The sequence below is a fragment of the Acinonyx jubatus genome, chromosome C1 (assembly GCF_027475565.1).
Source record: "Acinonyx jubatus isolate Ajub_Pintada_27869175 chromosome C1, VMU_Ajub_asm_v1.0, whole genome shotgun sequence".
Classification (NCBI taxonomy): domain Eukaryota; kingdom Metazoa; phylum Chordata; class Mammalia; order Carnivora; family Felidae; genus Acinonyx; species Acinonyx jubatus.
This window is the reverse complement of record NC_069381.1, coordinates 146345338-146369214: the sequence shown is the minus strand read 5'-3', so window position 1 is coordinate 146369214 and position 23877 is coordinate 146345338. Positions and strand designations below refer to the sequence as shown.

The window sequence follows — 23877 nt, the reverse complement described above, 5'->3', positions numbered from 1 at the left end:
TAAGTTTGTAGTATTTTGTTCTAGAGACAATAGGATACTAATACACTGGCCTCTTGGACTGTTTCATTTCTTGGCTTGGGGCCTTTTTCCATCTTCAAACCTAGTGACAGTATCTTTCTTGTATCACATTGCATCTCTTTGACCCACCTTCCTACCTTCCTCTTTGGCTTTTAAGAACTCATGTGATACAATAATTTCCTGTCTTAAAATCAGCTTATTAGTGACCTTAATTCCTTTGCAACCTTAGTTCTCTTTTGCCATGTTAACGCAACACAGTCATAGGTTCCAATTAGGATGTGGACATATTTGTGAGTCATTATTCTACTTAACACAATTAGATTCATTGATTTTTTTTTATTGTGATGATATACATATATATAAAACCATTTTAACAATTTTTGAGTGTACAATTCAGTGGTATTGAATTTGACTATTCTGGATACCTCATAGAAGTAGAATCATGGAATATTTGTCCTTTTGTGTTGACTTATTTTACTTAGTATAATGTCTTCGGGGTTCATGCACACTGTAGCATGTGTCACAATTGCTTTCCTTTTTAAAGCTGAAAAATATTTCATTGTGTGGATATACCATATTTGGTATATACACCCAGCCATGGACATTTGGGTTGTTACTCCCTTTTGGCTATTGTGAATAATGCCACTGTGAACATGAGTGTACAAATATCTGCTCAAGTCCCTGCCTTTAGTTCTTTTGGGTATATACCAAGAAGTGGAATTGTTAGGTCATATAGTAATTCTATATTTAATTTTTTGAGGAACCACCATACCATCTCCACAGGGCGGCACTATTTTACATTCTCACCAGCAGTGCACAAGGGTTCCAAGTTTTCTACATCCTTACCAGGACTTGTTATTTTCTGGTGTTTGTATTGTTTTATAATAGCCATCCCGATGGGTGTGAGGTGGTATCTCATTGCGGTTTTGATTTACATTTGTCTAGTGATTAGGATGCTGACCTTCTTATGTATATTGACCATTTTATATGTCTTCTTTGGAGAAATGTCTATTTAAGTCCTTTGCCATTTTTCAATCTGTTTTTGTAGTTTAGTTATAGGAGTCATTTATGTATTCTGGATATCAATCCCTTATCAGATATGATTTAGAAATGTGTCTCCCATTCCACAGGTTGCCTTTTCACTTTGTTATAGGGCCCTTTGATACACAAAAGTTCTTAATTTTGATGAAGTCCAGTTTATTTTTTCTTTTACTGCATGTGTTTTTGGCGTTATATTTGGGAAATCATTACCAAATCCAATGTCTTGAAGCATTCCCCTGAGTTTTATTATCTTTTGTATATGGTCTACTTATCTTTTTGTATGCAGATACTCACTTTACCAACCCCGTTTGTTAAAGAATGGTCTTGGCACCCTTGTTGAAAACACTTGACTATGTGGGGGTTTGCTTCTCTTATATTCTATTGGTCTACATAGCTGTCTTTATGCCAGTACCATACTGTTTTGATTACTGTAGCTTTGTATATAGTAACTTTTGAAATCAAGAAATGTGAGTCTTCCAACCTTTTTTTCTTCAGGATTGTTCTGGCTCTTTAGGATCTATTGCAATTCATACACAAAATGTCTTTGGGATTTTGAGAGGGATTGCAATGGGGATCACATGGACTCTGTAATTTCTTTAGGTAGTATGGGAATTTTAACCACTGTCTTCCAGTCCATGAGCACAGGATGCCTTTTTTGTTTAATTTCTTACAGCAATGTTCTATAGTTTTCAGCATACAAGTCTTTCACCTCTTTAAGTTTATGACTAAGTATTTAATTCTTTTTGATGCTATTTGTAAATAGAATTTTCATAATTTCATTTTTGGATTCTTTATGGACAGTGTGTGGAACCACAGCTGATTTTTATATGTTGATTTTTGTATCCTGCAGCTTTGCTGAATTGATTTCTTAGAACTTTCTTTTGGAATCTTTAGGGTTTGAATTATCTTCTTCACTTATTGCTGGATTTGACATGCTAATATTTCCAGCGTTGTTGTATCTGTGTTCTTAAGAGATACTGGAGTTTTCTTGCTTTATTATAGGAAAGTTTCTTTTAATTATAATTCCAAATCTAGCTTTTAATACATAATTTCATAAAATTAGATTTCTGAGTATTCTCTCTTCTTGGAGGTTTGCATTTTCTGTTACCTTAAAATATACTTGTTGGCATCATTTAATATATTTTTTGTTGAATTGTATCTCATTTGTTTTAATCTTGATTCTCTTTTTGTTTATAGTTGCATAGTATTTTTCTTTCAATCTACTTTTAAAATAAATGTAGTGTACATCTTGATGTAACTTTACCTAAATTGAATCATAAAGTAGGTCTTTCTGGAGTTCTTAAGCTTCTGAAGCATTGTTTCATTTATCCATGTTGTTGTACAAAGCAGTAATTTGTTAACTTTTATGTGTCAATATACTATAAATTATCCATTCTGTCATTGTTACCTGCCATGAATCTTTATTCATGTTTTTTGGTGAACACACATATGCATTGTTATTGGGTATATTCCATAGAGTAGATATGCACAGGTTATTATCCAGAGTGGTTGAAACAGCTTTACCCCCTCCAGCAGTGTATAAGAATTATAGTTCCTCCATAGCCTTACTTCTATTTGGTATTGCCTGTGTCTTCCACATGCAGTTCTAAAAAATGACAGGTCTGTACACTTGGTCCAGTTACCCCAGTGCCAACATTTTGCAAAATGATATATCACAAGTAGGATATGAACACTGATGCAATCTACCAAGCTTATTTAGATTTCCCCAGCTCCATGTAATGTGTATTAAGTTCTATAAGTTTGTCCCTTTTGGAAGTTTGAGCATCAGCCACCAGTCGAGACAGAACAGCTCCAAACCTACACACCTTCTTTTGTCTTTTTCTAACTATATCCATCACCTGCCTGCTCTCTCCTCATTCTGTTCTCCATTTCTTTCAAAAAAAATTTTTAAACATTTATTTTTGAGAGACAGAACACGAGTTGGGGAGGGGCAGAGAGAGAGAGAGAGAGGGAAACACAGAATCTGAAGCAGGCTCCAGGCTCTGAGCTGTCAGCACAGAGCCCGACATGGGGCTTGAACCCACGAACCATGAGATCATGACCTGAGCTGAAGTTGGACACTTAACTGACTGAGCCAACCAGGCGCCCCTCTAGTCTCCATTTCTAAACTTTGTCATTTCAAAAGTACCTTAAGAATGGAATCAAATAGTAAATAACATTTGGGGATTAGGTTTTTTCAATTAGCATTATCCAGGGAGAGTTGCCATTCATTTATTTTTAGTCTTCCTGTGTTACTTTTAGAGGTGTTCCCTGTGGAAAACATACAAAAACATACATATAGTTGAAGTTGAATTAAAATCTCAGTCTTCATCTTTAGTGGAATTGAACTGATGGCTTTATATTGTGATTGATAAATTTGGGCTAATTCCTGCCAACATATTTCCACTTGATTCTGCTTTCTTCTAGCTCGTTTCCCCCCTTCTTTCCTGAATTTTTCTGAATTAATCACATCCTTTTTGGTGTTTTTCCCTTGATGTTTCAGAAGGCCTCTATACCTTATCTGTTAAACTAACTGCCTCAGAAGCATTCTTACAGAGTATTTTTAAAAAGCAGCATGCAGGGGCACCTGGGTGGCTCAGTCGGTTGAATGTCCGACTTCGGCTCAGGTCACGATCTCCCGGTCCGTTGAGTTCGAGCCCTGCATCAGGCTCTGGGCTGATGGCTCGGAGCCTGCTTCTGATTCTGTGTCCCCCTCACTCTCTGCCCCTCCCCCGTTCATGCTCTGTCTCAAAAATAAATAAATGTTAAAAAAAAATTTTTTTTAAAGCATGTGATTGGTGAAAAACAAGCAATAGAGAAATATATATTTTGAAAATGTGGAGGCTTTGATATATCCATCCACATATTTTTCTATTTATAATTTCATCCTGTGACAAAGCAATATGATACAATCTTTTACAAAATTGCTTTCATTTACTTAATATATCAGAGAGTATTTCATGTTAGTATATTCAGAACTACCTCATTCTCAACTACAGGATGTATTTCATGGCATGACTGTGCCATAAAGTTTTCCAAGTAATTCTGTAGAAAAAATCCTTAGTCATGTAGTATATACAGGTACACTTATTTAAATGTAACTATTGGATAAAAATCTTAGGGGCGCCTGGGTGGCGCAGTCGGTTAAGCGTCCGACTTCAGCCAGGTCATGATCTCGCGGTCCGTGAGTTCGAGCCCCGCGTCAGGCTCTGGGCTGATGGCTCGGAGCCTGGAGCCTGTTTCCGATTCTGTGTCTTCCTGTCTCTCTGCCCCTCCCCCGTTCATGCTCTGTCTCTCTCTGTCCCAAAAATAAATAAAAAACGTTGAAAAAAAAAATTAAAAAAAAAATCTTAATATTGATAGGTACTGCCATACTTTAATTATGCTCATCTTTAATTCTTTTTAAAAATTGGCTTGCCCATTCAGACCTCCTGATGAATTTTAGAATCATTGTATTAAACAAAAGAAAATCTAATTGACATTATTAGAATTACAGAAACCTAAAATCAAACTTAATTTGGGGGTGGAGTGGGTAGTAGAAATGAAAACATTACACTAGTCAGGTATTCCTGACAATGCTTTTGAACAGTAATTATACACAATTAGCTGTGTGAGTATTAAATACTTCAGAAGATATTGTTTCTTAGGTTCATTCCTTAGAAATATTCAGAGCTTGTATCTGTTTTCACTTTCTGATGTTTGTGGGATCCTAATTCTGTTCTTTGTTGTCTGAGTATTCAGTCAAGTATTACCTGCGGAATTTCAGGGCAGGAAGAGGGCATTTAGCTCCAGAGAGGTGTTGGAGAGCAACAGGGGACAGAGCAAGCTTTTTTCTTGGACAAAGACAATATAAATTCAAAGCCCAGGCCAGTTAGCTAATATTTTTCACTTGAACTTGGAAGTCAGCTATACATGTAAAAAGATGGTTCCTTTTTGTCACATTTCTAAGTATAATGTAGCAAGAAATATAAGGGCTCACTTAATCTGCTTTGTTACCGGAAATAGAAGTCTAAGAAACAAATCTTAAAAAGGTATTGTTACTTTGGTATTTTACCAGAGCCTCTTCATCTGAGTATATTAAATTATTAAATAAAGTTTTGTGAGTGGAACTTATTAAATATTGCTTACCTCTTAGAACTAGCTGGTACAGTTCTTGATTTGTCAACTTGATATCCTAATTTATAGCAAAAGTCAAATGGTACCATTTGGACAAAAAATATTTTATTGAAGGTTTTAAAATTTAAGTCAGTTTTAAAAAGTAGTAAAAATAAGCAAACTTAGTTAATACTGAATATGTACATATATTCTTTTAAATATTGTCACTTGTCCCCCTGGCAACATGTTTGATTTCAAATAAGCTAACTCTAATGGTAGTAAACTTCATGCATGAATTTTTCAAAGAAACCAGGAGTGTCATTAATACAAATTATAAGCTGCAAATGTTTTTGGTTATAATAATGCTTCAGTGACTTTTCATTTATGCATGAAAGGCTCTATGTATATGTGTGGGTGGGGATGTGGCCTTTGCTTTGTAGCTCTAATAATCCCTCTGCTCTGGGATGACCTTCAGAACAGTCTGAAACCTTATTAGCAATGCTATAGATCCAACCCAAATTCCTGATTTTCCTATTTATCAAGTATTTGTTACCAGTAGAAAACTCTTGGTATTATAAAATAGTGATTCATTAGAATAACCATGAAAAGCTGATATTGAACTTTAGGGTAAACTATGGCCAGTGTAACTGACTTAGTTACAATAGGAAGCCTGTACCTCCATAGACTGAATGATTTGACATGTTACACACTACTACCACCCAAGCAGGCAAAGAAAAATTATTCACCTAAGAAAATTAAAGGTGACAAAACACCGTGTGATAACATTTTCTAACAGTGCAGATAAAATATATATTAAAAGTGGAGAGTAGAGAATATGAAAAATTGAATATGCTCACTGATTATTAACTGATGGAAAACGTATTTGAAGTTTTGAGTACTACTTACTATAAAGAACCAGTGGATGCTAATAATATTCTTGGTCTCTTTTGAACAGATATTAGTGTAGGGGTACCTGGATGGCTCAGTCGGTTGACTGTCTGACTTCGTCTCAGGTCATGATCTCACGGTCCATGGGTTTGAGCCCCGCAGGGGGCTCTGTGCTGACAGCTCAGAGCCTGCTTTGGATTCTGTGTCTCCTACTTTCTCTGTCCCTCCCTGGCCTGTGCATGAGTTCTCTCTCTCTCAAAAATAAATAAACATTAAAAAAAAAAAAAAGACATTAGTGTAAAGGTAACCAAAAAAATCAAAAATACAAACCTCCCTAAGCATTAAAATTGGTGAAACTAGCTCCTATAGTGAAAGTTCATTTATGTGATATATAAAAAGAATGATAAGTATTACCAATTTATTGCTCAGTAATTCTACCAGTGGATTTAATTCCTCCCTAAAGAGAAAAAAGATTTGAAATTAGCTAACAAAGCATAATCCAACCTAAAAGCAAGGATTCAGAGAGGGTAGAAATAAAAGGATAGGCAAAAATGACACAGTTGCAAGTAAAAGTAAAGAAGGGTTACATACTTGTCTGCAAACATAGACCTCAGACCAAAAAACAAATTTTTAAGACACACAAAGATACCATGTGATATTGAAGATCAAAGCTCTCAGTGAAGATAACCATTATGCAGTCTCAAACAGCAACAACTTTCTTAAAGTAGAAACTACAGTGTGCGGAAAAAGCACAGTAATAGGCTTGATCGTATCTATCAGTTGAAAATAGATCCGTGTATCAAACCCTGAATGTTCAAAATAGAAAGTACACTTTTTAAAACAGATAAGGGACATTCATAAATATTAGCCATATTTAAGCACCGAACACTATCACTTACCAGAAGTAACACAAACAGCATTATCTCTCCACAATGGAACATAACTAAGAAATTAATAACAAAAGTGGGCCTCTTTCATCTGGAAGGTCAAAAACATTCTATTATCAGATTTATGTAGCCTCGTGACACATGAATTAGCTGTTAATGAACTCATAATGTTCCACATAGTAATAATATTAACATGCACATCATTTATCAGTAATAGGCCAGTGTGATGGTACTACATAAGATTGAGGTTCATTATACTCAATTTTTTTTTGGTTTTGTTTTTAAATCGGCTTCGTGCCCAACATGGAGCCTAACACAGGGCTTGAACTCACAACCCTGAGATAAAGACCTTGAGTGGAGACCAAGAGTCAGATGCTTAAACAGCTGAGCCACCCAGGTACCCCCATTATACTCAGATTTTTATAAATAAAAATTGAATACGTTTTCCTGTCAAACTAGTCCTACAATTCAACAGTAAGACAAATAATCCAATTAAAAAATAGGCAAAGGATTTGAATAGACCTTTCTTCATAAGAGATCTACAAGCGGTCAATAAGTATTAGATGTCCAATATCATCATGGAAATGAAAATCAAAACCACATTTAGATACCACTTGACACCTACAGCAAAAACTAGAACCTAACATGTGTTAGAAGTATGTGCAGAAATATTGCTGATGGAAATGTAAAATGGTACAGCTGTTGTTGAAAACCGGCACTTCCTCAAAAAGCTAAACACAGTCACCATGTCTAGCAATTGTAGATCTACATCTGAGAGAATTGAAAACATTCATACACAAAGTTTACGTGAATACTCACAGCCTTATTGATATGCCAAAACATTGATATAGCCAAAATATGGAAATAACCCAAATGTCCCATCACTGAATAAATGAATAAAATGTGATATGCCCAAAGAATGGAATACTGATCAGCTAGAAGGACAAATACTTCTACATGCTACATGGATGAACCTTGGAAACATGCTAAGTGAAAGAAGCCAGAAACCAAAGACTACATATTATATGATCCTATTTATAGGAAATGTCCAAAATAGGCAAATCTACAGAGACAGAAAGTAGATGAGTGGTTGCCAAGAGAGGGGAGAGTGAATGCTAAGGGGTACAGGATTTTTCTGAGTGATGAAAATGTTTCGAAGTTAGTATAATTCAAAGTTAAGCAATCATCACCACCAAGAACCATTAAATTGTATACTAAAAAAGGGTGGATTTTGTGGTGTGTAAATTATATCTCAAAAAGGCAGTAACAGTATCTACAGAAAGCATGTACCATCTCTAGGACTCTGGGGAACACAAGCAAGTTGAGGTTATCAGAACCTCACATAGGTCTCTCAGAACCAGAGTTCAGGCCTTTAAAGAAGGGGTACTACCCACTGGTGCCCCTAAAGGGGTAGGATAGGACAAATTTGGGCATACACCTACAAAGAAGCAAGCAAAAAAATCTGGAGAGTATAACCAACTACCCCTGCCAGATGAAGGGCCATGGCCAGGCACAACACTGATAGGAGATTTCACTCTGTTTTTGTCTTCCTCTAGAAGATTCCTACTGCAAGATCTAACAAGGAGTCAACTGACAAAAGCAGAAATGTGGTTTGCATTATCCTGGCTCCAGCATGCTGAATCCCCAGTATTGTGCATGAATTTGGAGCTTAGCGACAATAGCTTAATAAGTCTAATCAGCATTTACCAAGTTAAATCAAAGAGGAATCAATAGCCTTTCACTTGTGTGTAAATATATGTAAACAAAAAGCAGTTAAAAGGCATAACATTGCCACAACATGGGACTGAGAGGATATTACGCTAAGTGAAGTCAGACAAAGAAAGACAAGTATCATATGATTTCAGTTGTATGTGGAATCTAAAAAGAAATAATAAAAAGCAGAAACAGATCCATAAATACAGGGAATAAACTCATGATTGCCAGAATGGAGGGGGGTAGGGGAATGGGCAAAATTGGTGAAGGGGAACAGGGATACAGGCTTCCACTTCTGGAATAAGTAAGGGGGATATAAGGTACGGTATAGGGAATATAGCCAAGAGTATTGTAATACCATTGTATGATGACCAATGGTAGCTACACTTGTGAGCATAGCACAATATACAGACTTATCAAATCACTATGTTGTACAGCTGAGACTAATGTAACATTGTGTGTCAATTTCAATAAAAAAAAAAATAACAGAGGACAATGTACCAGATCAACATGAAGAAGACTATAACACATCCCTACAAAGTAAACTTGGAACAAATGGAAAGCATACCCCACTAATTTGAAGATACAAGGTCAGCAAGATGCCACTATTAGATTTTTTTCCTAGTGATACAGATGATGATGATAGATTCCATTGGAAGGACCACACAACAAATAACCTAGAAAATAAAACAATATCGCTTAGTCCTATCAAATATTAAAACATGTTTTAAGCTTCTGTATAACACAGTACGAGATTGGCACATGAATAAACAGAATGGAAATACTTTTTTTTTAATCGAGGAATTGATACAAGTGCATTTGGAAATCATTTTAGTGAATGATAAAAATGGCGTATGTTAAGTCAGTGGTAATACTTTTAACAAGTGGTATTCTTACAACATAATAACCATATGGAAAAGGGTAAAACTGGCTTCATCTCTTATACTGTACATGTAAATTTCAAATGGATTAGAGATAAACAAGTCCCAGAAGAAAATGCAGATAAATTCCTTGATAATCTGGAAATAGAGACATTTCCTAACCTGGACTCAAAATCCAAGAGAAATCTCTGAAAAACTGATGAAGTGCCAATATTCCAAAGGTACAAAAAATATTCATGGAATACCAGTCCTTCTCAAACTTCCAAAAACTAGAAAAGGAGGGAGCACTTCCAAACTCATTTTATAAGGGCAGCATTACCCCGATAGCAAAACCAGACAAGGACATTACAAGAAAATTACAGACCAATATCCCTGATGAACATAGATGTAAAATTCCTCAATTTTAGCAAATCAAATTCAATACATTAAAAGGGTTACACACCATGATCAAGTGGGACTTATTCCAAGGATGCAAGAATAGTTCAACCTCTGTAAATCACCATCATATATCACATTGACAAAAATGAAGAATAAAAAATCCTATCTCGATGCAGAAAAAGCCTTTGACAAAATCCAACATTCATTTATGATAAAAGCACTCAACAAAATGGGTATAGAGGGAATGTACTTCAACATTATAAAGGCCATATAGGACAAGCCCACAGCTAGTATCAGTGTCAGCAGTGAAAAGTTGAAATCTTTTCAACTAAGATTGGGAATAAGAGAGCCTAGTCTCATTACTTTTATTCAACATAGTACTGGAAGTCATAGCTAGAGCAGTTAGGTGAAGCAAAGCACAAAGAAAAGACATCCAAATTGGAAAGGAAGAAGTAAAATGATCTCTGCAGATGACATGTTTTTATACATGGAAAAGTGTAAAGACTCCACAAAAACACTGTTAGAACTAATCAACAAATTAAAGTATTAGGATACAAAATTAATACACAGAAATTTGTTGCATTTCTGTACACTAGTAACAAGCTGTCAGAAATTAATACTCCCATTTACAACTGAATAAAAAGGATACCTAGGAATAAATTTAACCAAGGAGGTAAAAAATCTATAGACTGAAAAATTATAATATATTGAGAAAAGAAAGTGAAGAATACATGAAGAAATGGAAAGACATGGATTGAAAGAATATTGTTAAAATGTCTATACTACCCAAAGCAATCTATAGATTCAGTGTAATCTCTATCAAAATTCCAATGGCATTTTTCACAAAAATAGAGCAAACAATCCTAAAATTTGTGTGGAAGCACAGAAGACCTTGAATAGCCAAAGAAATCTTAATGAAAAAGCTGGAGGCATCACATTTCCTGATTTCAGACTATATTACAAAGCTATATATAGCATCAAAACAGTATGGTGTTGGCATAAAAACAGACATATAACAGAGTAGAGAGCCCAGAAATAAACCCACACATATATGATCATTAATCTACAACTAAGGAGCCAGGAATATACAATGGGGAAAGGATGGTTTCTTCAATAATTGGTGCTAGGAAAACATGAGCCATGTGCAAATAGAATGAAATGGGACCTTATACCATATACAAAATCACCTCCAAATGGATTAAAGACCGTGTAAGACATGAAGCCAAAAAACTCCGAGAAGAAACATAGGTGGTAAGCTCCTTGATATCTGGCTTGGCAATGATTTTTTTTTTTTTTGATTCCACACTGAAAGCAAAGGGAACAAAAGCAAAAATAAGTGGGACTACATCAAACTGAAAAGCTTCTGCACAGCAAAAGAAACCATCAGCAAAGTGAAAAGGCAGCCTACAAAATGGGGGAAAATACTTAGAAATCACATATCTGATAAAGATTAATATCCAAAATATATAAAGAACTCCTATAACTCAATAGCAAAAAATGAATAAAAGATGAGCAGAGGATCTAAATGTACATTTTTCCAAAGATGACCTACAGAGGGTCAGCAAGTACATGAAAAGGTGCTCAACATTACTAATCATCAGGGAATTACAAAACCACAATGAGCAGTCACCTCACACCTGTTAGAAATGCTTATTTAAAAAAAAAAAAAAAAAAAGTCTGGGATTGTGATGCTTCCCGAGTAATATTGAAGATGACCAAAGCGGGAGGCACCACAATCCCAGACTTCAGCCTCTACTACAAAGCTGTAATCATCAAGACAGCACGGTATTGGCACAAAAATAGACACATAGACCAATGGAATAGAATAGACTCCAGAACTGGACCCACAGAAGTGTGGCCAACTAATCTTTGACAAAGCAGGAAAGAATATCCAATGGAAAAAGGACAGTCTCTTTAACAAATGGTGCTGGGAGAACTGGACAGCAACATGCAGAAGAATGAAATTAGACCACTTTCTTACACCATTCACAAAAATAAACTCAAAATGGATGAAGGACCTGAATATGAGACAGGAAACCATCAAAACCCTAGAAGAGAAAGCAGGAAAAAACCTCTGACCTCAGCCGCAGCTATTTCTTACTTGACACATCTCCAAAGGCAAGGGAATTAAAAGCAAAAATGAACTATTGGGACCTCATGAAGATAAAAAGCTTCTGCATTACAAAGGAAACAATCGACAAAACTAAAAGACAACCGGCGGAATGGGAAAAGATATTTGCAAATGATGTATCAGACCAAGGGTTTAGTACCCAAAATCTGTAAGAACTCACCAAACTCTACACCCAAAAAACAAATAATCCAGTGAAGAAATGGGCAGAAAACATGAACAGACACTTCTCTAAAGAAGACATCCGGATGGCCAACAGGAACATGAAAAGATGCTCAACGTCACTCCACATCAGGGAAATACAAATCAAAACCACACTGAGCTATCACCTCATGCCAGTCAGAGTGGCTAAAATGAACAAATCAGGAGACTATAGATGCTGGAGAGGATGTGGAGAGACGGGAACCCTCTTGCACTGTTGGTGGGAATGCAAACTGGTGCAGCCACTCTGGAAAAGTGTGGAGGTTCCTCAAAAAATTAAAAATAGATCTACCCTATGACCCAGCAATAGCACTGCTAGGAATTTACCCAAGGGATACAGGAGACGATGCATAGGGGCATTTGTACCCCAATGTTTATAGCAGCACTTTGAACAATAGCCAAATTATGGAAAGAGCCTAAATATCCATCAACTGATGAATGGATAAAGAAATTATGGTTTATATACACAATGGAATACTACTTGGCAATGAGAAAGAATGAAATACGGCCTTTTGTAGCAACGTGGATGGAACTGGAGAGTATTATACTAAGTGAAATAAGTCATACAGAGAAAGACAGATACCATATGTTTTCACTCTTATGTGGATCCTGAGAAACTTAACAGAACACCATGGGGGTGGGGAAGGAAAAAAAAAAAAAAAGAGGGAGGGAGGCAAACCATAAGAGACTCTTAAAAACTGAGAATAAACTGAGGGTTGATGGGGGGTGGGAGGGAAAATTGGGTGATGGGCATTGAGGGCACCTGTTGGGATGAGCACTGGAAACCAACTTGACAATAAATTTCATATTTAAATAAATAAATGAATAAATAAATAAAAACACCAAAAAGAGACCAAGGGATAGAGAATACAGTAACTATGGGTCCACATTCTCTCAAGGGAGGCAGAATAAAAAAAATAAAATATATAAAAATAAAAAATATAGTGTTGGTGAGGATGTGGAGAAAAGGGAACTCTTATGCACTGTTTTGTTGGAATGTAAGTTGGTGCAATCACTATGAAGAATATGGAGATTCCCCCCCCCCCAAAATTAAAAATAGAACTACCTTATGATCCAGCAATCCCCTTCTGGGTATTTATTCAAAGGAAGCAAGTCACTAACTTGAAAAGATGTCTGTACCTCCACATTCGTTGCCAATATTTAGAATAGCTAAGACATAATAACCCAAGTGTCCACCAGTGGATGAATATATGAAGAAAATATATATGTACACAATGGAATGTATGTAACTCAGCCATAAAAAAAAAAAAAAAAGAATCCTGACATTTGTGCCATCATGGATAGACCTTTGAGGGCATTGTGCTAAGTAAAATAAGTCAGAGAAAGAGACCCATTGATCTCACTTACATGTAGAATCTAAGACAAAACATTGAATTCATGGATATGGAGAACAAATTGGCCCCCTACCCCCCATCTCTGACAACCACTGAAATGTGAAGGTAGTCAAAAGACACAAACTTCCAGTTATAACATGAGCAGTCCTAGGGATATAATGTACAGCATGGTGACTATAGTTAATAATACTGTATTGTATATTAGAAACTTGCTAAGATTTTTAAAAATTGAAGTCTACCTGACACAGTTTGTGAGGCATAGTGATTGCAACAACTGTATGCATTCATTATGCTCTGCTTACCACAAATGTATATAATATATATTAAACATAATGTATATATAATATATAATGTATTACATATATATTATATAATGTATATACTATCACAAAATGTATAGTATATATATTATATACATTTGTGATAAGTAGAGCATAATGAATGCTATACCATATATAATATATACTATATTCCCTGTGCTGTACCTTTCATCCCCATGACTTATTCATTCCTTAACTGGAAGCCTGTACCTTCCTCTCCCCTTTAACCGTAACAGAAATCTTAAAAGTCTCCCATCACAAGAAAAAGGAAAAAATTGTAATTGTACATCATGATGGATGTTTATGAGACCTATAGTGATCATTGCACAATATAGTGAAGAATTGTTGTGCATCTGAAACTAATATGTCAATTATATCTTAATGTTTAAAAAGGAAAAAATCCTCCTAAGTCAAGGGCAACTCGATGGAAAAATGGGCCAAAACCAAAAACATGAACAGTTCACAGGACAACGAAAAGCAAATGGCTCTTAAATGTAAAAAAAAAGAAAAAAAAAATTCTAGCTCCCTCAAAATAAAGCTACCTGACATCCTATAGCAGTGTTCGTGAGAGACTGGTAAAAATCCGATTTGACAACATATTCTTTTGATGAAGCTCTTGGGGGGGAGAAAGCATTCTTAATAATGTTGCTAGCGAAATTATATATACTCTTATCTAGTGAATATCTAGCAAAATTACGTATACCCTGTAATGCAGCAGTCCTACTTCTGGAATCTCTCCAAAAACAAGACTGTCCATCGCAGCACTATTTGTACAAGGCAAAGGTTGGAAACAACCAAGATGCCCATCAATGCCTCCATACAGTCCATCCATACAGTGGACTACTGTGGGGGGAGGGGAGGAATAAAACAAATTACAGTTAAGTGAAAACGAAGCAGGTACAAAGTAGTGCACAGTAGGCTAGCTCTCATGTAAGAATGTTTGTATTGTGTGTACACATACAGTTGCTTATATTTTCAAATAACAAAAGGATAAACAGAAGTGTACATAGTTCCCTGTATGGGAAGGCAGGGAACAGGTGTTGAACAGAGATTGATTAGACTCCTCCGAATGCACCTTCTTTTATAGTTTTTACTTGGAATTCACTTAAGTGTTTTACAGAGATAAATCATGAAAGACAAACCAATCTAAAAAGTGAGAGGATAAAGAGGGAAGCAAATGAACATAGTTGTATGTCAAAGTGGTGACATAATGAAATGGAAGTATTTTTTTTTACCCCAGTGATTTTCACAGTATTTCAGTTAGAAGCCCTACCGGATCTATTTTTGGTGACACAAAGAGCCAGAAAGAAATCCGCAATTTCTTTCAGTCTTATGTTAGCAATATATTGGCACTGTTAGTTTGAAACTGTTGTACGCATCATAAATTAAAGCAAATAAATGTGTAAATGTAATTAGGAAGATTTTGTGAAAGAGCTAAAAGTATATACATATATAAAAACAAAGCTTTACCTTTGCTATACATATAAAGAATTTTGCACAGATGTGGTATTAAGCACATGGATTAGCCAGTGGAATTTTTTTTTTTTAATCACAAATCCCTTTACTGTCAAGTCCTTAGTGGGGTGAGTTTTATAATCTCTTGGTATCTGGTTCCCTGAGTTTTCAGTATGTCAGGGTTTTGCTGAGTTACTCCTAAGGCTCTTCTCTTTAGCCATATTAATTTTCACACGTCGCTAACAGCTCTAATGAAGCCATTTATCATCACCACCACTCACCTTTCCCTGGCTCTTTTCCTTTCTTCCTTTCTGCCATATCTGAATTTTGGACCGGGTCTCTCCTTTTTTCTTTAATACTTTTTGTGTTCAAAATTATCCGTAAAATATTGACACTATTCAAGGTAATTTATACAATCTCAATGCATCTTATAAGGAATATTTAGGGTGTTGTGGCAGAAGTATTTTAGGAGTAGTGATACAAGACTCCCACTTAAATCACAGTGATGGCCTTGGCAGTGGAGCTGGTATACCCAACTCATTTTAGTAAATCCCAGCCTCCCAAAATTGCAAATAATTTGTGTTGTGTTTTTTTTTTTTTTAGACGGCTATTCATATGAAAAGGAAGCAATGGAAAATTGGATCAGCAAAAAGAAACGTACAAGTCCCATGACAAATCTTGTTCTTCCTTCAGTGGTACTTACACCAAACAGGACTCTGAAAATGGCCATTAGCCGATGGCTGGAGACACATCAAAAATAAAATAGTTTATATTGTATATATTTTTCAGTGATCTCATTTGAATGATTTCAAGGTAAATACTAATCAGATATTAAAGCAAAACAGGAGAAAAGTGAATTTACTTACCTGTAAAAACTTATTCTTTGAATTATATGGACAAAATAACATATCTGACCTCCTTTCCTACTATAAAAGCCTTTTTTGTACGTGAAAGATAATCTGTGGAAAAATAAAGTTTTACTTTGACTTAAAATTGCAATACACAAAATTGATTCTTGCTAGATGTAGGTCATATTCTCATTAAAACCAAACATCAGGATAATCTAGAATATAACATTAAAATCCTAGTTAATAGCCATTAATTTGATAACTCTTTGGAATCCTTCTAGAGAGAATTTGTAGCAAAATAACTAGATTGTAGCAAAATGACTAAACTGGGAAAATCACCTGGACATGTTTAATGAGCAGTTTTATTGCATTCTAAATTTGCAAGGTGGCAGTGATTTTTCCCTGCAGTCCAAACCTGTGTACAAGTTAGATGGAATCAATTATCACGAATATGTCAAGTTGACTTTGTTGAAATAAAGTACTAAATTGGCCTCCTTTTAAAGTTCAGAATCCTTAAAGTTCTCATATATCCTAAGCTAGGGTAACTATACATTTTTACACAATAGGTTGATATTTAATACAACATCCTGATAAGCATTCACAAGAAGAAAACTTCCAGTTCACAAAGCTGAGGTGGTATTGACTTCACATACCTTTTGTAAGTTGTTTCCCAGAATGAAAGCCATTAGTGGGAAGGCTGGTCAGAACTCAACTGGAACCAAGGCAGGAACCAAGATTCTGTGTTTGCCCCCAAAACCCTCATTTTAGCTGTTCTAAAATTCAAAAACTCAGAAATGAGAGGGGAAGAGTGATGTAATTATGTATATATTCTTTTCCTATATTTTATAAATTTACAGCTAATATGCTACATGTTTACAGATGTGGAAAGCTTAGCTACCACAAAAATCTCCCAATTATCTTTTAACTGCTTTGTAAAATTTCTGTCATCCTAATGTATTACTGAATTTTATTTCCTTTGTGTCATAGCTGGGATTTACAATCTGTGATTCTACAAGAGGATTTTCTTTTTCATACCACCCATGCTGCTTACATTTGAGTGAAGACCAAAAAAAAGTTGTAACAGGCATTAGGTACTTTTCTATTGTATTCTATAGAGAAAGTATGTTAACCTAATTTTAACAAAAGATTTTAATTCCTAGAGTCCACTAATGGGCCAAATATTTGTTTTGGTAGACTTATTTTCCAAAGGAGGCACACTAGTTTTTTACATAAAAATTACTAAAAATTATTGACGTCATTGATAGAAAACACAATAAAAGACTGGTTATCTCTTAAATGTGTTAAAGATGATTTTCTTTTCTACATTTCACCATCATGGTTTCCTGTGGCTGAAAACTAAGATGCCAGTAACTTACTAAAGTGAAGTACTTCTAGTCATGTACACAAACCAAAGCCAGACAGCGCCTCCTCCCTGCTCCCACACCAAAATCCAAACCCATCCACAGGAAGGGACACCACAAGGCCCCTCGGCTATACTCCCAGGCCCAACTGTTCACTCAGATGTTCGTGGGAGCAGCGCTCACTGGCTCTCAGGACTGACCAGAGCTTCCCAGGAAGACTTCACTTCTTTCTGGGGGAACTGGACCAAATATCTTTAAGACTATGTCAAAATCATAACGTAGTCTATAATAAATTCCCGTAGTCACATCAGCTTCGTAGCAAAAGGCATTCAACACTTACGGGCCAATAATGCTTTTCCTCCCACCTGTTTTTGTTTTTGAACTAGTTTAATATTTAGCTTTAAAGAAGGGCTGCAGATACCCAGCCTTGCTGTAACAGCCACACCCAGACAGTACCTGAAGCAGTACCGGATTGCATATTAGGGTTTTATACCAGTACAACCCAGTTTGATGTTCATTTATCCTACCCTGATACAGAACTATGTGGGTATAAAGACTAACTGAATGATGATACAAACGTGAAGAACTTTCATCATCAACACAGAGTTTGGTGTCTGACCAAAGTGTTTGAGAGTGACTGACAGTACTAAAGGGATCCTGTTCCCTGTCAAAACAGACACCAAGATTTCTGGAACAGAGAATTACAGAATGCTCTTCCTAGTTCAGGCAAAAAGATTCATGTTAACCACTGAGTACTCTGGGATCTCTTGGAGCTGTCACCCTTGTTCTGAAATTATTGAATGACATTTAATATGCATGTGGTAGTATTACTATAAAAATAGACTTTTCACTCTTTTCTTGAGGGTAACAAGATCCCCCAGAATTAAACCAAGGCAAAGCATTGTCCTCAGGATAGTCTCTACTTATCCACTGTTTCATTTAATACAAAACAAATTCTATTAATACTCTTTATTCCATATGGAAAAGTACAGTAGTTGTGCAGAAACAAAACTACATAACAAGAGTAAGACTTTCACAAATATTAAAGAAAACAACAAACAATAAATAAGCCAAAGTACTTCTAGCAGAACTCAGGGAAAGCCTAGAAAAATGATAAAGCTGTACAAAGCACACCGTTCACACTCAGGCACAAATGTTGAAGAATGACACCAGATCTCCTGTTCGTACAAAACCATAATGATGCTCAGAGGAACGTCGTTACAACAATCCATTTTTAAAACTTTCTGTAAATATAGAACTTACTTCTCCCCAATTCTAGAAAATAAATTTCACATCCCACCATATAAAACAACTATTCTCCTACCTCTCTCAAACTAGCATTTTAACATCCTCCAAGAGCACACCATTTTCATATAAAAATACCTTTAAACCAAGGCTCATTGCTGTACCTTATCTTTACAAATGAATAATACATCAGTTAGGATTTAAGTAGCACCTCAAAGGTGTTCATATAAATGAGATAAAGTGCTGTTACTGGTATACTGTTAACATGCTATAGTAATATATCGTTCAGTGCAACAACCAGCATGAATGAAGCTTACAAAGAACATGCAAATATATGAGGTTTTTTTATGATTAACTACTTGAAATAGTTATATTTACAAGTCAGAATACAACTTGGCTATTTAATATGTACAACATGTGACTATAAAGTAATGATTGTATAATGAAACAAAAGCAACAACTAACCATACCTTAACTATCCAAATTAAATACTGTCCTTAAAGGACCCTGGAGGGCTTGTTCCAGGAATGGTATCATTGTTAAAAGCAGTTTGGGAACCAGCTGAGAGCGAATTTACATATCGTAAAGAAAGCTGTATCCTTAGTTTAGTCCAACTCTAACTTGACCACCAATCCTGCTTCCAAATGGCTTTATACTATTTCCAAATATTATAAACACCTTGAAGTGGGAATATAATTCCAAAAAGGTGCTATAAAAATGTTTTTAGTGAGAACCCTAACATGGAAATAAAAGAGAACTACTATGAAGGTAACAATACTTGGATATTCTTGTATTTTGCTTAAAAAAAATGAAAAGAATCAGCTGTATAACATTTATAGTCACACATGTTCATCCAGAAATTTTTATATATTTATATGTAAAAACTGGGATTTGACTCAATGGAACTGAAACTTGAAGATTCCATCTTTTCCAGAATACATCATCTGGATATTTGTCATAAGTTAAACCTATCACTTAGACATTTACATTCTCTAAGAAATATTATGATTTTACCACGTAGCAAACACTAGGAGAAAAGTGGTAAAAACCAATTTCATAAGAGAAAACCATGAGTTAATGTCTTCTTGGTGGTCTTAAATTTTTTAACTTAATAGGCATAACTAATTATAAATTTTCATTCTGGTTAGCATTCTTATTTATGGTGACTCCTAGCTATTTATCAAAGAAATTTTATCCCATATTTTATATATATCAGTGGCATCTGACCCACCCCCAAGGAATAAAGAAAAAAAAAATACATGGCTACAAGGTAATTTTTCTCACGAAAAACCTCTGAATCACCACCAGGAGGTGGCACACGGTTTCCCCAATCCCACATATGCGTCTCTCTTAAGGCTCACACATTTGACTCTATGAATGATCGCTTTGGTTTTGCTGAAGGGAGGTGACTCCTGTGAGCTTCATTACTGACATGAGGCTGCTGTTTGGAGATACTTTCCTGATACAGATGAGAAACAGTCTTAGTGATCCTGCTATCTTGACAATGGACTGGAATTTGGCATTTCTTTTCTTCTAGCTCCTTCACCTGTGACCCATTATGGACACTTCCACCCAGGGTAGAAACAGCACAGGTTTTGGCTTGGCTACTATATCCTCCTGCTTGTTTGAGACAGGGCTTCTCAGAGTTCAAGGATTGCAAACCAGCTGCAGAGGACGTGTTCAGCAGTAGCCCCTCCGGCACCTGACAGTGCCAGGTACGGTTTGGAGGATTGTTCTGCTGTTGGAACCTTGCAGTCTTATCCATGATGCCCATGAATGGAGTACTGCGTGGTCTGTGCTCGGCTGTCCCACTTTGACCCTGGCTAACAACCTTGTCTTTAATGCGAGCATCCGGTCCTTGGACTTTGAAGCCATCTGAGAAACTGCTGCTTGAAGTCAAACTACTGGTTGAACTTGACATCTTTATGCTGCCAGACGGAGAACCAGAAGAGCCTGAGCTGGTGAGGGAAGCCGGGTGTCGCCCGTCACCGCAGCTCACCGGCCCGCCCTGGTTGAGAGGGGCTACATCCACGGCTACGGAGGCGTGAGACAGAAGCCTCTCTGCAGTCTTTACCTTGCTCGGTAAGGGGTAGGCAGCACCGCCCTCGCTGTGCTGCAGCTGGACACCGTGGCTGGGGCCCAGCCTCTCTCCAAAATGGCCAGACCCGGAGCCCACAGTCAAAGTGCCCGTGCCCTCCAAACGCTGGGTTCTGCCACCACCAGGAGCTGCAGGGATCCCACCTGGCATAGGGCTTGGGGGAGGATTCTGAGCAGCGACCTGCATTTTTGTGCTACCGTTTCTCACGCCGGCCTGTCCAGCACCCAGATGTTGGTTGGTCTTCACGATCTGTGCCTGCCGGGTGGGCTGCAGGACCAGCCCGGGCGGAGCTACAGCTTCCCTCGAGGCCTTACCGATGACTGGCCTGTGCTGCGGGGACACCGGCCTGACTTTGGACTGTAACCCTTCTTGAAGGTTTCGGATATACGGAGAGGGGACACAGGAGGATGGCTGAGACCTGGGCGGTGGGGAAATAGACTCTTCCTGGGAGGAAGTTTCTTCTTCCCCAGCCTCCTCAAGATGGAAGTGGTCGTTTAACCCAGGGGTCGGAGCGTCCTCCTCGTTGTCGGAGTCATTGGGTGGGGCTGGCGCTGGGCACTGCTGTTTCTGCTGCTGGCTCCTCTGGAGCTGCTTGCATTCCTCCTCGACGCGGGCCACCAGCCTCCTGATTTCCTGATTGGTGGGACAGAGCTTCACAGCTTCCCGGAGGTCAGCCAGGGCTGCGGCAAACTGCCTATACGTGAAAGCAGAGGATACGATTAGGAGCCACGTAAGAGCATGCTCCCAATGTAACTGTTCATAAAACAGTTCTGCTGAAAAGAAAGAGAAGGGGAGGGGGGCGCCTGGCTGGCTCATCTGGTGAAGTACTCAACTCTTGATCTTGGGGTTATGAGTTTGAGCCACACATTGGGTGTAGAGACTACTTAACAATAAAATCTTTAAAAAAAAAAAAAGGCAGCTGAGTGAGTTTGGCACACCTACTGTGGTGGACAGGAGCTATTCTACACGAGCTTAGAGCTACTCCACTAGGTGGGAGTGAACGCTGACCCACACCTGCACCATGCCAGGGCCCATACATCTCTAACCACCACTGGCCCAGGAGCAGGAACAGACATAAACCAGTGGGTGTTAGAATCCTCTTAGTTTTCTTCACCATTGCCTCTCACCGTGTCCATCTCTAACCCAAAAGCCTTATAGGACTCTCTTCCCTTCCCCACCTCCCCTGCTCTAATGTCTCTAGCTGGCAGGTTCCCTGTGAGCACAGACTAATAGGGATTCTATGTTGCAGCAAGTGTGCAGGGAAGGAACAGTTACTGGGATGTTAGGAGAAAACAAAAGTCTAGCCATCACTGATAATATCCATTGCTGTGCCCCTTGGAAGCTACCAATTTAGTATCAAAAGGGAGGACAGTCATTAGAGCAATGCTGGTGAATCAGAAACTCCCAAAGTCAACAGCAGCTCTGATACCAAAGAGACACAAGAAGGCTTCCTTAGTCATAGATCAGACCCCAGACAATACCTGCTATTTCTCTTCGCTCTTGCCCTGGCATAAAAGGCTTCATAGGACTTTGGTTTCAATTCGAGAGCCTTGGAAGCAAATTCTTCTGCCATGCCAAAGTCCTGGTGTCAACATTTAAATACAGGAGTCAAAAGAAGCACTGAGACATGAGTACAGACATCTTTTTAACAGATTTCCTCTCAAGGTTAGCAGAGAACTGGGACGTAACTGAATAGGTAAAGGGCAACATAAGTTTTATTTATTTTGTTTTAAAGTTAAGGAGTTTTAAATAAGTAAAGTTAGGAGATAGTTAATGCTTTTTCATATTTTAAGAGAACCCAGTAGAGAAGTAAAAACGGACGACTCGGGACAGTGGGTAGAAGCAGCGCACCAGAAGGCAGGGGAGCATGCAACGCGCAGGGGCACGGAGGGTCAGATTCCATGACGGACGGAGACGCCCACTCACTGCAACGGCAAGGTGGGCCGCATTCGCGGGCACAGAAGCAGGCGGTCAATGGATTCGGTGGTGAGAAGATGAAACGAACAACAACAGCAACGAAAAGCAGGAGAAAGAAGTACTGAAGCACATCTATAGTTTCTGTTTACAAATTAACTATGAGTTAACTACTGAGAACTACAAATTAACCGGTTACTGGCATACGGATTGTAACACACCCGTGTTGAACTTTACAGCACCCTTTTGAGTCTGGGAAGGGTGGCCCGTGACAGAAGTGCACGTTGGCAAGGGGAGGAGCGGCAGCCGGCTAGCCTGTCACTGCTGAGGCGAGGAAAGTGCCTTCCAAGTGCATTCCCTCAGCACTCTACGGAGGCAGTGACGGCGATCACGTGACGGCCACCTAAGGAGAAGCAGCCCCCCACACGCCAAGTTCACAGCACCGTGCAAACAAACCACACAGGAGGCTCCGTGCCTCCGTCTGCATAAGGGCTGGCCTTCACCGCTAGAAAACACTCTACTGCTAAAGGAACAGACTAAGGTAAGGGCCCACAGCTTACATTTGTTTTTCTTCGGCAGCGAGACAAATTGAGATAGAGGGAAACTCTTAGCTCATTGAATGGTCTCATGTCCTCTCCAAATCCTTCCCGCGGAAACTTCCTTAAGGCATACTGGTACCTCTGGGCTGCCTCTTTCATCTTCCCTTTCTAGGAATCAAAAAAAGCACAGAAATTGATCCTTTCCCGGATGCTTCAAGATGAACAGCCTCCTGCAACTTGAAGACCCTGGTGAGGTTTCCGCGTCCCTCTCATCCCGCAACAGAAACCATCCGAGCACATGGAAGGGTCCTGCAGAGGACACAGCGCCCTGACCAGCATGAGCCCGCACAGCCTCACTGTCCGCATGGACTTCTGCACCACGTGCTTCACGGGGAAGGCACAAACTGGTTTTCTAGGAAACAGTCTGTAAACTGCCTAATTGATAACCATCAATCTTAATACATCAGATTATCCTCTCTGTTATATATTTTTGAAAACCATTTCAGGAATGA

The 23877-nt window shown here is 37.9% G+C and overlaps 2 protein-coding genes across 23 annotated transcripts in view; one reads left to right on the top strand and one right to left on the bottom strand.

Moving 5' to 3' along the window:
- The window catches only part of WDSUB1 (WD repeat, sterile alpha motif and U-box domain containing 1), a 50970-nt gene extending 34617 nt beyond the window's left edge, over window positions 1–16353 (top strand). For all 7 annotated transcript variants that reach the window (XM_027055707.2, XM_027055708.2, XM_015082989.3 and 4 more), the window contains one exon: window positions 15964–16353. In XM_027055707.2, coding sequence (XP_026911508.1) covers window positions 15964–16121 — 158 coding nt within the window. In that variant the 3' untranslated portion in view covers window positions 16122–16353. The remainder of the gene's footprint in view (window positions 1–15963) is intronic.
- A 2170-nt stretch (window positions 16354–18523) lies between these two features.
- The window catches only part of TANC1 (tetratricopeptide repeat, ankyrin repeat and coiled-coil containing 1), a 238009-nt gene continuing 232655 nt past the window's right edge, over window positions 18524–23877 (bottom strand). For all 16 annotated transcript variants that reach the window (XM_027055689.2, XM_053215116.1, XM_027055692.2 and 13 more), the window contains 3 exons: window positions 23387–23533; window positions 22394–22494; window positions 18524–21606 (listed from right to left, as the gene is read on the bottom strand). In XM_027055689.2, coding sequence (XP_026911490.1) covers window positions 20172–21606; window positions 22394–22494; window positions 23387–23533 — 1683 coding nt within the window. In that variant the 3' untranslated portion in view covers window positions 18524–20171. The remainder of the gene's footprint in view (window positions 21607–22393; window positions 22495–23386; window positions 23534–23877) is intronic.